This window comes from Ranitomeya variabilis, chromosome 2 (genome assembly GCF_051348905.1).
Source record: "Ranitomeya variabilis isolate aRanVar5 chromosome 2, aRanVar5.hap1, whole genome shotgun sequence".
In the NCBI taxonomy this organism is placed as follows: Eukaryota; Metazoa; Chordata; class Amphibia; order Anura; family Dendrobatidae; genus Ranitomeya; species Ranitomeya variabilis.
Window position 1 is genome coordinate 623,258,791 of NC_135233.1, and position 15,562 is coordinate 623,274,352.

Here is a 15,562-nt window from a genome sequence, read left to right on the forward strand (position 1 = left end):
GGACCTGCATGGAAAACAGAACATTCTTATTTACTGACACATTTACTGACAGCAAGCGGAGGTCTGGTGAGGACTTGTGGTTGCAGCAGGAGTCATGTGACGGCGGCAGTTACAGTACGAGTTTATTAATACTGGATGGTCACAGTGCGGAGTTACTGTCAGCGCAATTCTCAGTGAAAAAGATGAACTAGAAAAAGAATAAAAGTTGTGAGGGAAGGAGACAACCGAAGCGGAAGATCAGCGAGCAGAAGACGCCATATGTTAGAAGACAGTGTCGGGGGGCTGCCCCTCCCCCATAACTAACATCAAACAGAATGGGGAGAAAGCGGGGGTCTGGCGCCCCAATACAGGTACACACATACAAACAGACACAGAAATCCAGTGTAAGGGGGTCTCTGTACAACGACGTGTTATACACACATGGGGGCTTCATAGATAATGGGGCTGACCCCACAGGGGAGGAGAGCGTTGTGCTTGCATTCACCCAATCTTGGTGGTCTCTATCACCAAGGGGCCTCAGGACCGATCTGTCGCATGATGCATAGCTGTCGGGAGGCTAAAACACCGTCACATCGGGGTTAAAAAAAAACCCCAGATCCTATTCATTCACATGGGACTCGCGTCTTCATCACCTCCCCAGCTCCGGAAGAAGGGCTCGTCATTTCCCACTGAGGTCACCGGACTGGTGCAATAATGTCACCGCCTGCTATCATTCCCCCAGCAGAATGGCAGTACTCCAAGGGAGGGAGTACCGCCGCTGCATTATTATTGCCGGGTTATCCTATTGCTAGAGCGAGGGTCTCCGGTGAGGGAGGCTGGGGACTGGCCCTAGACTACAGTGTATAGACAGGGACCCCCTACACAACCCCCACTATATCCACTGCTCAGAACCAGCTACTGTTCTCTGGTATCACTGCGGTATACGAGGCTGTGGAGAAGCAAACTCCAGAACGCCTCATTCACGTGAAATCGCTCTGTGATCTCTGCGCAGATCTATGCGCTTGAAGTTACAGGCCCAAAGCCTGAGGCTGCACTACTGAGAGTGTCATGGCGTATTCTCATCATACATATCAATGTCCACACAGAGACACAAGTCTGCCATCTTCAGGCAAGGGACAATGTGGACGGGGATCTAGAGCCACACAAGGTTCAGGCTCAGGGCATGGAACGTCTCAGATTTTCAGGATTTCCTCATCTTCTATTACTGAGCAAAGGAGCAGTGAGGTCTGTGGCCCTACAATCAGCGGCGCCTCCCTGGCCCCATGGTCACCTTTTCCTTTTCTCCTTCCACATCACTTGCTTTTTTCCCCACTTTGGACCTGTGTCCTCTCTCAGGAGTCTCCTCAGTCACTCATGTCCGATTCACCAATACTGCACACTCGGGGGTTCACAGTGTTACCGACAAGACGTGAGATCACTCCACGCACGTAACAGATATGGGACACGGCGGCCTGACCACAGTGATCCAGCCACCTGATATGTAACAGATACAAGATCGCATTGGAGGAGCCCATGACTTACCCATGAGAGATCCTTCAAACCTAATAGCATAGATCTCCCAGCAGTGGCATAATGAATTAGGTCAGAGATCAGCAGATCACACTACATCAGCCACATTAGAAACTAGGCGGATCGCACGATGTCTCGGGTGTCGAGAGCTCGAAGGATCACACGTCTCGAGCATCGGGAGCTCAAAGGATCGCACCACGTCTTGCACGTCGGGACCTCGAAGGATCACACCACGTCTCGCACGTCGGGACCTCGAAGGATCGCACCACGTCTCGCACGTCGGGACCTCGAAGGATCACACCACGTCTCGCGCGTCGGGACCTCGAAGGATCGCACCACGTCTCCCGCGTCGGGAGCTCAAAGGATCACACCACGTCTCGAGCATCGGGACCTCGAAGGATCGCACCACGTCTCGCGCGTTGGGAGCTTGAAGGATCACACCACGTCTCGCGCGTCGGGAGCTCAAAGGATCGCACTACATCTCACACGTCGGGAGCTCGAAGGATCGCACGGCATCTCGAGCATCGGGACCTCGAAGGATCGCACCACGTCTCGTGCGTCAGGACCTCGAATGATCGCACGTCTTGGGATCTCAAAGGATCGCACGACGTCTCAGAAACGCGATGGACCACGCAATGTCTTAGGAGTTTGATAGATCGCACAATGTCTTGCGTCTCGGGAGCTCGGTGGATCACATGGCATCTCACGTGTCGGGAGATCGGCCAGTTGCACAATGTCTCGTGTGTTGTGAGCTTGGTGGATAACATGATCTCTCGCGCCTCGTAGTTCGGTGGATTGCATGTTGTTTCGAGTGCTGGGAGATAGGCAACGTTGAGGATGACGATTGCATGGTCCGGTCATCTCATCCGGCCTCCCATGAGTATGATGGGGGACTGGACATATCAGGCAGCTCACTGTCCCCATACACGTCAGTGCCCTCATACAACCATAGACAGAAACCAATAAACTTACATCAACATTCACACCTCAGAAAGATCCATGTCCTAACAACTTCTCATACCAACGAGAAACACCTGCGGTAGCTGGTGCTGACACGTGCAAAACCTACTACTTCCTCCACTTCTAAAGCCCCTGCCTCCATGTCACCCGTGCATATATCTCCATCTAGACAGACCACATCCCATTGCCCCAGCCCCAAAACCCTAGCTGCACCTCCCTGTGTAGACCCAACAGAAGAAAAATTCAATTTTTCCAGGCTCAGCGCCTGAGACTGCACTACTCAGACAGCCTCTAAATCACCCTCCACATCAAGGTCTACAACCGTCCCGGCCTAAACTGCTATGTGCACACGTGCAGACACTGGTGAGGAAGACGATGCAAACATCAGACAGGTCTTAGTGGAGCAGCCTCAGGTCTTGGGCCCATTTTCGTGTTCACTAAAGGGATGTCTTAAAGGCTTTTTTTCTAAGCAAATTGTCACCATCTCCAAAGATGTGTCCTAAACCTTTGTGGTTATGGAATGGCCCCTGGAGTCTGGTGATGTACAGCACCCGCCGTCAGCTCTCCGCAGCATCGGAGTCGCATCTGTACATCAGGAGAACTTAGGTTACCGCTACAAGTCACAAGGAGCTGCCTGCAGTTCTCCACCTGGCCAGCGGGTGGTGCTACATTTCTCAATATCGATCTCCGGCCCTGGCACCGCCAGCAGCAGCTAAAAATATTCTCTGTCCAGTCAGATCTACTTCTGCAATTCCTTCTGGAGGCAAACAAATCACTAATCTCTGAAAATATACGGCTCTATAGTAAGTGCGCCCTACAGGAGCCACATCTGCCAAGCAGGGGGCTCGTGCTGCGCTCCCCCTGCAGGCCTTCACCATTACTGGGGTGACATTTCTATCACTAGACCCCTGCACACAGTGTCCGCAGTGGGGACCTGCTCATTCCACGTGTGCAGGGGCAGCCCACTTTGAGGACATGTCCCCCGCACTATAACCTTCAGGATACCAGTAAGATTCACACGGGGGTCATAAATTAATGGTGTCAGTTCTAAAAATCCTAAGTGCTATTACCAGAGCTCATCAGTGCGGTGCCCCTCGAATGGGGCATTGGGGGCTGCTCCTCACTACACAGCGTGGGCACAGAGGTGGCACAAGGCTTGTTCTGAATGGCACTAGAAGAGAGGCCTCTGTGATCGGTAAAGGCAGGATCCCCGTCAGGTCGGCTATTCCCTCACTACAAGAGGCCGAAAACGGTGGTGTCTTCATCCCCCTCCAGACTACGTCACCTATCGGGTGAGGGTAAACAGGCCACAGAAACATGGCGGCAGCTCAGCGTCCTTAGCAACCACTTGGCACAAATTGTACAGTAAGAAAAATTAGGGCTCCTGGGGGCCACATTTTGCTGGTTGCCCAGAGTCATGCAAGCTGCCTGTGTAGTCACATCCATCGCCACTCCATGGCCCCCGACCAGTGATGCGAGCACTCGGGCCAGAACCAGAGGAGATAAAACTTGAGAATCCATCATCAGGAGCCACAGTCCATTATCAGGGGCCACAATCCATCATCAGGGGCCACAGTCCATCATCAGGGGCCACAGTCCATCATCAGCTCCTGGATCACATGGCTGCAATGAAGATTAGCGTCACAGCCGAGATCTGAGCCTAGAGTCCTGGCCCCTCCATGGTGGCTACACTGAAGTCTGCTGTACCAGCGACGTCTTCATTGCAGCGCTGTGCCCCTTGGTGTAGCAGAGCTGGTGTTTGTGGGGGGTCTTTCCAGCCACCATTACAGACCGTTGACTTTCGTTCTAATGCTACTGGTGTGTTGGGTCCGCCCTGGTGTATGGAATGGTGGAAATGTTTCGGTCAGTCACCAAACCTAACCCTTCTAGCCCCGGACCTACCTGCATAGAAAGGGTTAAGCACCCCTTGGTTTCTGGTTGGCTTGTGTCACAGTATGTTTCGCTCCCCTCCCTGGAGCACCAATCCTGTCCACCCTGCAGCGGAGGTCACAGTATCCGGGGGGCAGAGCGGTCATTGGTCAGGGTTCGGCGTAACCGTACCCCTCTTCGTATGGACGCCAGCATGTCGCCGGCCGGGGGTTCGGAGCTGCTGCCGCCTCCCGTCGGGGCAGGGATCTGACTCTTGTCTGGAGCTGAAGGGAAAGGGAACTGGCCATCCCCCAGGGCGTGCGCTCCGGCGACCAGCTCCCCGATCTTCTCCACCAGACTGTGCCGATTGGCAGCCAGGAGGCCGCCCCCCATGTCTTCCTCATCCGCTCCGCCACCGCTGTACACAGACATTTCTCCCGCTGCCCCCCAGGCTGCATTGGGGAGACTGAGGCGCTTGGGAGAAGACTTGGCATAGTCGAGGGGACTTCCATCATCCGCTCCCAGGTAGAAAACACACTCTTCACTTCCGACACGAGAGCGCCCCCCCAATCCGCCGCCCGGAGAGTCGGGCACAGTGGGTGTTCTTACTGGCACTATAGGGGGGCGACATGGAATGGGGCCGGCGTTGGATAAAGTGCGTCTGACGGTGGGTTTGGTGGAAGGAGTGCGTCGTATGGTGGCCACCCCTGGCGTCGAGCCCGATTGTGGGGGAGGGGGTGCAGAGCCAGAGGCCGTCATGGCGGTGGGCAGTCCGGCCGTCGAGGCTGGCCGCTTGGTCTGGAGCATGCGGCGGTAATTCTGCGCTAAGCTGCTGCTGCGGGGAACGGTGGAGGATCGATCATAGTCGCCAGAGCCGTCGCCTTCGGCATCTCCATTCACTGAGTAACAGTCGTAGTCAGAACCTGTGCGGGGACAAACAACTGGCGGTCAGGACCCCTGCAGGGGGCAGCACATGGAGATGACCCCTGGATCCAGGGAAGTGTTAATAGACTTGGTGCTACCCTTCCAACATCTCTGCTTCCTGTCAATGAACACAAACTTTTACATCCAGGGGCAGCAAACTCATCCTGGTCCTGATCACAGCTGTGGTTTTGCTACATTGTGTCCAGATAATCCTTTCCTGCCCTGATTATTTCCTACAGTATCAGTGCAGGACCAGTCTGGAAGCAGAGCAGCGACCACCAGTTGTACCAGGCGAGACCCCGGCACTGACAACAAGCAGAGATCCTGAAAATGAGGAGAAATGTGGCCCAAGCACTCGCTACACAATGAGGAGGCTGCGCCGGCCCCTGCGGCTCCTGCTCCGGGGGGCTGGTTACCTTGTGAGGGGATTGTGTCCTCGGAGCAGGAGGGGGTGGTCGTCTGGGTGCTGTAGCCACTGGAATATTGCAGAGAGTCACGGCTGCTCTTCTGGTGCTCCAGACTGAGACCCCGGGTCAGGACCATGGCCAGGTCACTGGCAGCGGACGAGACCTCCTCCCCGTGCTGCAATGAGAGGGGACACGTGACAGGACTGGGTGTACGGAGGGTCCGGGGGGGTGTACGGAGGGTCCGGGGGGTGTACGGAGGGTCCGGGGGGATGTACGGAGGGTACCAGGGGGATGTACGGAGGGTCCTGGGGGTAAACGGAGGATCCGGGGGGAAGTACGGAGGGTCCTGGGTGTACGGAGGGTCCGGGTGGCTATAAGATGTGACTGGGTGTACGGAGGGTCCGGGTGGCTATAAGATGTGACTGGGTGTATGGAGGGTCCGGGGGGCTATAAGATGTGACTGGGTGTACGGAGGGGCCGGGGGGCTATAAGATGTGACTGGGTGTACGGAGGGGCCGGGGGGCTATAAGATGTGACTGGGTGTACGGAGGGTCCGGGGGCTATAAGATGTGACTGAGTGTACGGAGGGGCCGGGGGGCTATAAGATGTGACTGGGTGTACAGAGGGGCCGGGGGGCTATAAGATGTGACTGGATTTATGACCGGTAAGGATAATCTGCCTCGTGTCTCTTCTGTGATTGGATAGTATGTGATGTATTTTACAATAACCCTTAGCAACCAATCAGAGCTCTGCTTTATTATCCCGAGCAACCAATCAGAGCTCTGCTTTCCTTTTACCTCAGCAGGGTAAGACATGGCTGAGGCTGTGGTCTACTTCCTGTCAGTGCTGTGAGAGGGCCATGTTGTGCAGTGACAGATGTGCGCACGGTCACACACGGCCTCCGTCCAGTGACAAGTGGGAAACATGAAGTGACGGAGCGGGGTCTGTGGTCGAGCACAATATCTGGTGATGACCAAAGTACGGCCCCCAGATCCTACCGGTGACTGACCCCCGGAGAAAAGGGACGTCATGGCCCACCCTGCAGTACTAGCTACATGGGGGTCCAGTCCAATGCTCTATCAGCATGTTTATAGAGGGTCCGGGGGATTTGGGGGTACGTTATATTGCTGTATTTATAGAGGGTCGGGGGGATTTGGGGGTACGTTATATTGCTGTATTTATAGAGGGTCCGGGGGGATTTGGGGTACATTATATTGCTGTATTTATAGAGGGTCCGGGGGGATTTGGGGGTACGTCATATTGCTGCATTTATAGAGGGTCCAGTGGGATTTGGGGGTACGTTATATTTCTGTATTTATAGAGGGTCCGGTGGGATTTGGGGTACGTTATATTGCTGTATTTATAGAGGGTCCGGGGGATTTGGGGGTACGATATATTGCTGTATTTATAGAGGGTCCGGGGGGATTTGGGGGTACATTATATTGCTGTATTTATAGAGGGTCTGGGGGGATTTGGGGGTTTGTTATATTGCTGTATTTATAGAGGGTCCGGGGGGATTTGGGGTACGTTATATTGCTGTATTTATAGAGGGTCCGGGGGGATTTGGGGTACATTATATTGCTGTATTTATAGAGGGTCCGGGGGGATTTGGGGGTACGTCATATTGCTGCATTTATAGAGGGTCCAGTGGGATTTGGGGGTACGTTATATTTCTGTATTTATAGAGGGTCCGGTGGGATTTGGGGAACGTTATATTGGTGTATTTATAGAGGGTCCGGGGGATTTGGGGGTACGATATATTGCTGTATTTATAGAGGGTCCGGGGGGATTTGGGGGTACGTTATATTGCTGTATTTATAGAGGGTCTGGGGGGATTTGGGGTACGTGTTATTACACTATTGCCTCTATAGACCTCACCTTCGCAGCAATGACGGCTGGAGACATGCGGGGCCGGTAAGGGTCCTCCATGTTTGGGTAGTAGGGGCCCAGCTCGGCCTCCCTCAGATGCTCCACACGGTCCTTTCGGCGCTGCAGGGAGCTCGCTGGCGGCGTTTCGTAGGGACCAGACCGCGACCAATCCTGCAGAAGATGTGGCATTAGACGGATCCAATCTGCCAATACATTCTCTGCTTGCTGTCTTTGAATAGGAGCCATCTTGTTCACATCCAGAGGTTGACAACCTGCCTGATCTAACACCTCTCACAGCTGAGCGGCAGCAGCATCCATCTCCCTCTGAGCTGACAGTTTGTAGCAATGTATCCGTCTGAGGATTGCAACTGGATACAAGTGTAACAAGCTCAGGAGAAAAGACAGGTTTCCATTCACGGACAGCAAGCAAAGGACTGCACTTACAGAGGACGGCCCTGCCTCCACCAGTCCATACTCACTGATGTGGGGGAGCTGCACTCGCTGACGGACTGGCAGGTCTCGGAGGCTTCTGAAGACGCGGAGCTGGAGGATTTCTGATGGAGGGAATGAGATGTGAGCTATGAAGGCTCCGGCGTTCCGCACATCACCTGCACAAGGTCACGTACCTGGCTCGTCATGTCCGAGGGCATGGGTGATGGTGGCTTGGAGTAGGTGGCTTCATGGGAGCTGCAGCCAGAGTCCTGGGAGGAGACGCTCACCAGACGCTGCGATCCGCCTGTGGACTGCGGGAGGCTGCGATAGCGACACGCGGAACCCGGTGAGTGAGGGTGCGAGGCAGCTTGCCAGGAGGGGGCAGTTTTTGTACTGTGATAAATGGTCAGAGCATTGATGATGTAAGACACTAGGACACTGCTATGGACAGAATATCTACACCTCTCACATAAACCGGGGTGTGGCGTGATCTAATGTCGGGCGGTGTCGGGGTTGATGGGGGATGCTCGTCCCCTCACCTATGCAAACACTTACCTGCACATACTGGACTTGCGAGACCCCGAGCTGCTCGGGGAGGAGGGGGGTGTCTGATAGGACCAGGAGTAGTCAGATCCCTTCAAATCCTTAATAACCTGCAGAGAAGAGAATTATTATGGAGCAGTTATGGCTAGGAGACACGGAGCAGAGCTGCAGCCAATAAGAAGAGACGAAGGGGCCGGTGTGTCCGGCTGTGTCTGCCGCTGTATTCCCCTCCATCTCACCGTAATATTAACAGTATATTATGTGCAGCTGAGCGGAGGGCGAAATCTACCGGACCCGAGTCCCACGGAAGTGAACCTTCATCGCTGACAAAGGAAATGTCAGCCACTTTACACTTACGCCCAATACCTGTGCTTGGTGTCAGTGAATGAAGACTTAAATCGCATCCTGACTTGACACTGCTCACAGCTGAAGGTTTGTTACAATTGTATTCCGATATCAGGTAACCTACCTGGACTGCATTGTAACACAATTATCAGGACACTGGATAAAATGGGAACAAATCCTCATCTGTGAGGACTGAGGAGCATTAGGTCAGAACCAGAGTCCAGCCTCGAACCAGAGTCCAGCCTCAGACCATAATCATGAATAATCAGAGATCCTGAAACCGAGGAGGAATTGAAACATAAACATGGCAACCAATCAGAGCCCAGCTTTCATTTCTTGTAGTGATGTAGTGATCGGCTGCTCTGGACAGAATCTTATTGTAGGTTGATTATGAATGAGGCTTCGTATTAATTACAGCATGTTCGGTGACGGAGCTTGGTTTACATGGGACTGCACCCCGGCTCATAGCTGTAATGTGTAGTGGTGCTCAGACCTGTTCGCTGGCAGCAGGCAGTTTGTGAGGCTCGTCACTCAGCAGCATCAGGTCCTCGATTATCGTCTGTAGGTGCGTCACCTCCCCCAGCATGTGGATCTCACCATTCTGGAAAACATGAGAGGTCGCATACCCAGAATCTCAGCACCATATGATCTGGCATCTGTTTCATGTGATCTGGTACCTCAGTGTCATGTGATCTGGCAACTCAGTGTCTTGTGACCTGGTAACTCAGTGTCATGTCATCTGGCACCTCAGTGTCATGTGATCTGGCAACTCAGTGTCATGTGATCTGGCAACTCAGTGTCATGTGATCTGGCAACTCAGTGTCATGTGATCTGGCAACTCAGTGTCATGTGATTTGGTACCTCAGTGTCATGTGATTTGGTACCTCAGTGTCATGTGATTTGGTACCTCAGTGTCATGTGATTTGGTACCTCAGTGTCATGTGATTTGGTACCTCAGTGTCATGTGATTTGGCACCTCAGCGTCATATGATACAATCTAAGCTTCATGTAATCTGGCACCTCGGTGTCATGTGATCTGGTACCTTAGCATCTATCATGTGATTGTGCTCACCACCACGGGCTGTAGCAGTGTGATGAAGGTACAGAAGCGCCCGCGCTCCTCGATCAGCGCCCTGCGCACCGCCTGCTTCTCTGTTTCTTCCAGGAGCAGGTACATGTCATTGACGTCTTGCAGAGCGTGGTCCAGCTGTGGCTGCAGATCCCCTTTACCTGCAGAACAGAGAGAAGCGGTCACAGCATTCTGTGGGGGGTCACACCTTTCAGTGGGACAGCGGTGAGTGGGGGCCTCACAGTGGTCAGTGAGTGGAGTCACAGCATTCTGTGGGGGTCATAACATTCAGTCCACACAGACTGGACATTTGTGGCACATTATCAATTTGTATTTGATGAGTAGACCCCTATAGGGGGCAACAACCTTTGCACGTTATCACCACATTATGACAAATCCGGCAATTGTCTATTAGATTTTCTCTTGTAATTTCTCGCCATATTCAGGATCTCTGCTACAGTCAGTAAATAGAAACATTCTTAGGGCTGAAAAAGAGGACTGTGTTGAGCTTCTGAATGTGAACAAGAAAGGGTCGAATATATCTTCATTTGAGTAAACTAAGAGTCCATTTATCCTGGCAGATAACCAGGAAGCATTGGTAAGAATACTTGTCCCTGATTATCGGCCTGTGCAAACCAACCTGCAAACACTGGACGAAAGAGCATTTTGTTTGCTTAAAAATGGCTGCCGGTTGAACAATTTGGCTGACACCATCTAAGGTGTATGGATGGGCGCTAAAGTTTCCCCATCTGCTAGAATGATAACTTTACTACATTAAGTTACACTAGGTTACACTAACTTGTTGTGGAATATTTGGCGGTACCTTTCTCCACCTCCTTTGTGACAGACCACATTCCTTGTCAAGACAGAAGAATACATGTGTCTAAGCACACAGTGCTGGACACAATTTTGCTGCATGTTTGGTGAATGAGTGGCAACGTTTCCATCCACTGACAGCACACAGGGATCTTGAGCACACATCTTCTCTTAAGTTGGCATCTACGTGTTGCCAGGATGACGCATAAAGATAAATGCAGACAGTTCGTATTTGCTGCAGATTTTCTCATGGATCTGCTTGCGAATAAACTGCAGCCGAATGCAGACCTGCCAAGTTAGTGAGATTTTAAGTGTCCTGTAGAAGTAGCGTGACGTGTAAGCTCATGTGTGGCCTGCTGTGTGTCTACCACAAAATCTGCAGCATATCAAGTCGTGCAGAATTCACGTCGATCTTTGCTCTTACAAAACATACGGTGAAATTCTCAACATAATCCACCTTATACGTGCAGATTTTGATGCGGAAATGCTGCGGACAGGTAGCAGAAAATCCACATTAGATCCACAATGTTTGCAGCCAGCCTAAATGTGGTGGAAGCATCACTCTGTACAAAGGCTAAAGGCCCCGTCTCACATAGCGATTTACCAACGATCACGACCAGCGATATGACCTGGCCGTGATCGTTGGTAAGTCGTTGTGTGGTCGCTGGGGAGCTGTCACACAGACAGCTCTCTCCAGCGACCAACGATCAGGGGAACGACTTCGGCATCATTGAAACTGTCTTCAACGATGCCGAAGTCCCCCTGCAGCACCCGGGTAACCAGGGTAAACATCGGGTTACTAAGCACAGGGCCGCGCTTAGTAACCCGATGTTTACCCTGGTTACCAGCGTAAATGTAAAAAATAACAAACAGTACATACTTGCCTTCTGATGTCCGTCAGGTCCCTTGCCGTCTGCTTCCTGCTCTGAGTGCCGTACAGTGAGAGCAGAACGCAGCGGTGACGTCACTGCTGTGCTGTGCTCTCACTGTACGGCACTCAGAGCAGGAAGCAGACGGCAAGGGACCTGACGGACATCAGAAGGCAAGTATGTACTGTTTGGTTTTTTTTACATTTACGCTGGTAACCAGGGTAAACATCGGGTTACTAAGCGCAGCCCTGCGCTTAGTAACCCGATGTTTACCCTGGTTACCAGTGAAGACATCGCTGGATCGGTGTCACACACACCGATTCAGCGATGTCAGCGGGACCTCAACGACCAAAAAAAGGTCCAGGCCATTCCGACACGACCAGCGATCTCACAGCAGGGGCCTGATCGCTGGTACGTGTCACACATAGCGAGATCGCTACTGAGGTCGCTGTTGCGTCACAAAACTTGTGACTCAGCAGCGATCTCGCTAGCGATCTCGCTATGTGAGACGGGGCCTTAAATCATTCATCCACTAAGCTGGACTGTCCAATCTGTGCTTTCCCCTCCTCCTCCTCCTAAGATAGCCACAACTTTAAAGCCCCTAACAGATTCACTTCTCAGAAGACCCACTCTGAGAGATCCATCTCTCTGAAGCCCCTCCATGAAATATTCACCTCTCTGAAGCCTCTCCCCAAGAGATCCACCTCTCTGATGCCCCTCGCTGCAAGATGCACCTCTGTAAAGCCCCTGCATGAAATATTCACCTCTGAAGCATCTCAATGAGAGATCCACCTCTCTGAAGCCCCTCCCTGAGAGATGCACCTCTCTAAAGCCCCTACATGAAATATTCACCTCTCTGAAGCCTCTCCCTGAGAGATCCACCTCTTTGAAGCCTCTCCCTGAGATCCACCTCTCTGATGCCCCTACCTGAGAGATCCACCTCTCTGAAACCTTTCCCCCTGATAGATCCATCTCAATGAGTCCCAGATTTCTGCTGCATTTTTGAGCTCGGCAGGCTTTTATAATTTGCATCTGTTGGAGATCAGACACTGTGCAGTAGATCAGAAGATAGATAACCAATGATGGTGCCCACCCCTGCTCTATCTGATTAATGTTCCCTGACCCCAGCCCCTGCCCAGAGAATGTCACTTACCTAAAACTTCTACACCATGGAGAGGAAGGTGATGCAAGACAAAAGGAAAGGAAGGTTATTGAGAAACGGGCAAGCAAGGAGAGGTCACCCAATCCCCACACTGCCCCCGTAACTATACCCCTAGTATTGGTGGTGTCTGATGGTGGTTGTAGTGATGATGATGAGGGTACTGGTGGTGTCTGATGGTAGTCATCGTGATGGTGATAATGATGATAATATTGGTGGTAGTGATACTTTGGTAGTACGTACCTTTGCGAGCTTTCTTCTGTAGCTTCAGGGTATCAGAGGATTTCTTCTTAATTTCGTGTCGCGCTCGCTTGTATTCTGAGGAGAAGCAGATTGGGGGGTTGTGGATTTCAGTATTAGACGGGGGGAGCTCCTCGTAGTCTGCAGTTCAGGTGGGCGCAGTATTTTGAGTGCTTATGACATGAACCCAGCTGTGTCTGATATGTGCTAACTGCTCCATGTGAGAGTTAACCTCACCCACTGACTCCACTCCACAGGACATTATAAAAAGGTCTACATACCCCTGTTAAAGTTCCAATCAAGAAGAATCATTTCAGAATTTTTACCCCCTTTATTGTCTCCCATTAGCTGTACAAATCCATTGAGAAACAAACTGAAATAATTTTGAGGGGGAAATAAAAATAACAAAAATATAATAATGTGGTTGCAGAAGTGTGAACAGTTCCAAATATAATTCAATTTTGCATCAAAACAAAAATGTTGTTTCAGCGTGACAACAATCATAAGCGACCTCTAAATTACCAAAAGATCAGCTTCTCCAGAAGAAGAAGGAAGTTCTGGAGTGGCCGAGCCCAGACCTGGACCCAAGGGGCAATCTGTGGTGACCTGAAGAGGGCGCTGTACACAGGAGATGTCCCCGCAATCTGTGGTGACCAGAAGAGGGCGCTGTACACAGGAGATGTCCCCGCAGTCTGTGGTGACCTGAAGAAGGCACTGTACACAGGAGATGCCCCGCAATCTGAGGTGACCTTAAGAGGACGTTGTACACAGGAGATGCCTCCACAATCTGTGGTGACCTGAAGAGGGCGCTGTACACAGGAGATGCCCCGCAATCTGAGGTGACCTTAAGAGGACGTTGTACACAGGAGATGCCCCCGCAATCTGTGGTGACCAGAAGAGGGCGCTGTACACAGGAGATGTCCCCGCAGTCTGTGGTGACCTGAAGAGGGCGATGTACACAGGAGATGTCCCCGCAATCTGTGGTGACCTGAACAGGCCGCTGTACACAGGAGATGCCCCCGCAATCTGTGGTGACCTGAAGAGGACGCTGTACACAGGAGATGTCCACGCAATCTGTGGTGACCTGAAGAGGGCGCTGTACACAGGAGATGTCCCCGCAATCTATGGTGACCTGAAGAGGGCGCTGTACACAGGAGATGCCCCCGCAATCTGTGGTGACCTGAAGAGGACGCTGTACACAGGAGATGCCCCGCAATCTGTGGTGACCTGAAGAGGGCACTGTACACAGGAGAGGCCCCCGCAATCTGACACATGTGGAGCTGCTGCAAGGAGGAGCCGGCAAAGATCGCCTATTCTAGATGTGCCCGCTGATTGAATACTACCAGAAATTCACAGGGGACTGCAGCAAAGTATTATTGTAAGGGTGTGTAGATTTATGCAACCGGATCATTTAACTTCTTTATTTTACTTTTTCCACCTAAAAATATATCAGTTTGTTTCTCAGTGGATTTCTACAGATAATGAGCGACATTAAAGTGGAAAACATTCCAGGAATGATTCTTATACATGACAAAAACCTGGCATTTTATCAGAGGTGTGTAGGAGCGCTATGCAGGTGATGTGTTGGTGATGTGTGGGGGGCTGTGCAGGTAATGTATTGTTGATGTGTGAGGGGCTGTGCAGGTGATGTATTGGTGATGTGTGGGGGCGCTGTGCAGGTAATGTATTGGTGATGTGTGGGGGGCTGTGCAGGTGATGTATTGGTGATGTGTGGGGGCGCTGTGCAGGTAATGTATTGGTGATGTGTGGGGGGCTGTGCAGGTGATGTATTGGTGATGTGTGGGGCGCTGTGCAGGTGATGTATTGGTAATGTGTGGGGGGCACTATGCGGGTGATGTTTGGGGGTGCTGTGTGGGTGATGTATAGGGGCGCTGTACGGGGGCTGCTGTGTGGGCGATGTATTGGGGATATGTTGGGCGCTGTGCAGGTGATGTGGTAGTGATATGTCAGTGGAGTAGGTGGATTCTCTTACCTCGTGCATGCTCCTTGTCCAATGTGTTTGCCGTTTTCTTCCAGTCTTCGATCCTTTCCTGTAGAGGAGTTATTAAACTCTCCATAAGGGCGCTGCAGAGAGAAAGCAAAGTCCAATAGTATTCACAGGGTAGGGGGAGAGGGGCACAGGTTGGTCAGTCCTTATTCTCTCTCCCCAGGACTCCTCCTCAAGACTCAACCTCCTTCTCTCTCACCAGGACTCCTCCTCTTTCTCACTCTCTAGGACTCCTCTTCCTTTACTCCACAGGACTTCCCCTGCATATCTCTTCCTTTTGCCCCTCCTTCTTTATCCCCAGGTCTCACCCTCCTTTTTTCTCCTCAGGACTCCCCCTCCTCATCCTTGGACTCCTCCTCTCTCCCCAGGAATCCCTGTGCATCTCTCTCCTCAGAACTCTTCCTTCTCTTTTCGCCAGAACTCCCCCTCCTTCTCTTTTTCCCAGGACTCCTCTTTCTCTTTTAACCAGGACTCCCCTCTCCTTATCTCTCTCTCTCCCAGGACTCCCCCCTCCATATCTCTCTCTCTCTCTCTCTCTCTCTC

General features: G+C 52.0%; 1 protein-coding gene across 2 annotated transcripts in view; it reads right to left on the reverse strand.

The window, feature by feature from the left end:
• Window positions 1-105: 105 nt before the first annotated feature.
• MTSS2 (MTSS I-BAR domain containing 2) overlaps window positions 106-15,562 on the reverse strand; it is a 45,797-nt gene continuing 30,340 nt past the window's right edge. The window contains exons 5-14 of one of the 2 annotated variants that reach the window (XM_077288942.1): window positions 15,005-15,096; window positions 13,015-13,089; window positions 9,931-10,088; window positions 9,352-9,459; window positions 8,526-8,623; window positions 8,165-8,291; window positions 8,018-8,092; window positions 7,548-7,709; window positions 5,679-5,844; window positions 106-5,261 (exon numbers count right to left, since the gene is read on the reverse strand). In XM_077288942.1, the coding sequence (XP_077145057.1) occupies window positions 4,477-5,261; window positions 5,679-5,844; window positions 7,548-7,709; window positions 8,018-8,092; window positions 8,165-8,291; window positions 8,526-8,623; window positions 9,352-9,459; window positions 9,931-10,088; window positions 13,015-13,089; window positions 15,005-15,096 (1,846 nt within the window). In that variant the 3' untranslated portion in view covers window positions 106-4,476. Of the gene's footprint in view, window positions 5,262-5,678; window positions 5,845-7,547; window positions 7,710-8,017; window positions 8,093-8,164; window positions 8,364-8,525; window positions 8,624-9,351; window positions 9,460-9,930; window positions 10,089-13,014; window positions 13,090-15,004; window positions 15,097-15,562 lie in introns of both variants that reach the window. The other variant, XM_077288941.1, reaches the window with a different exon arrangement.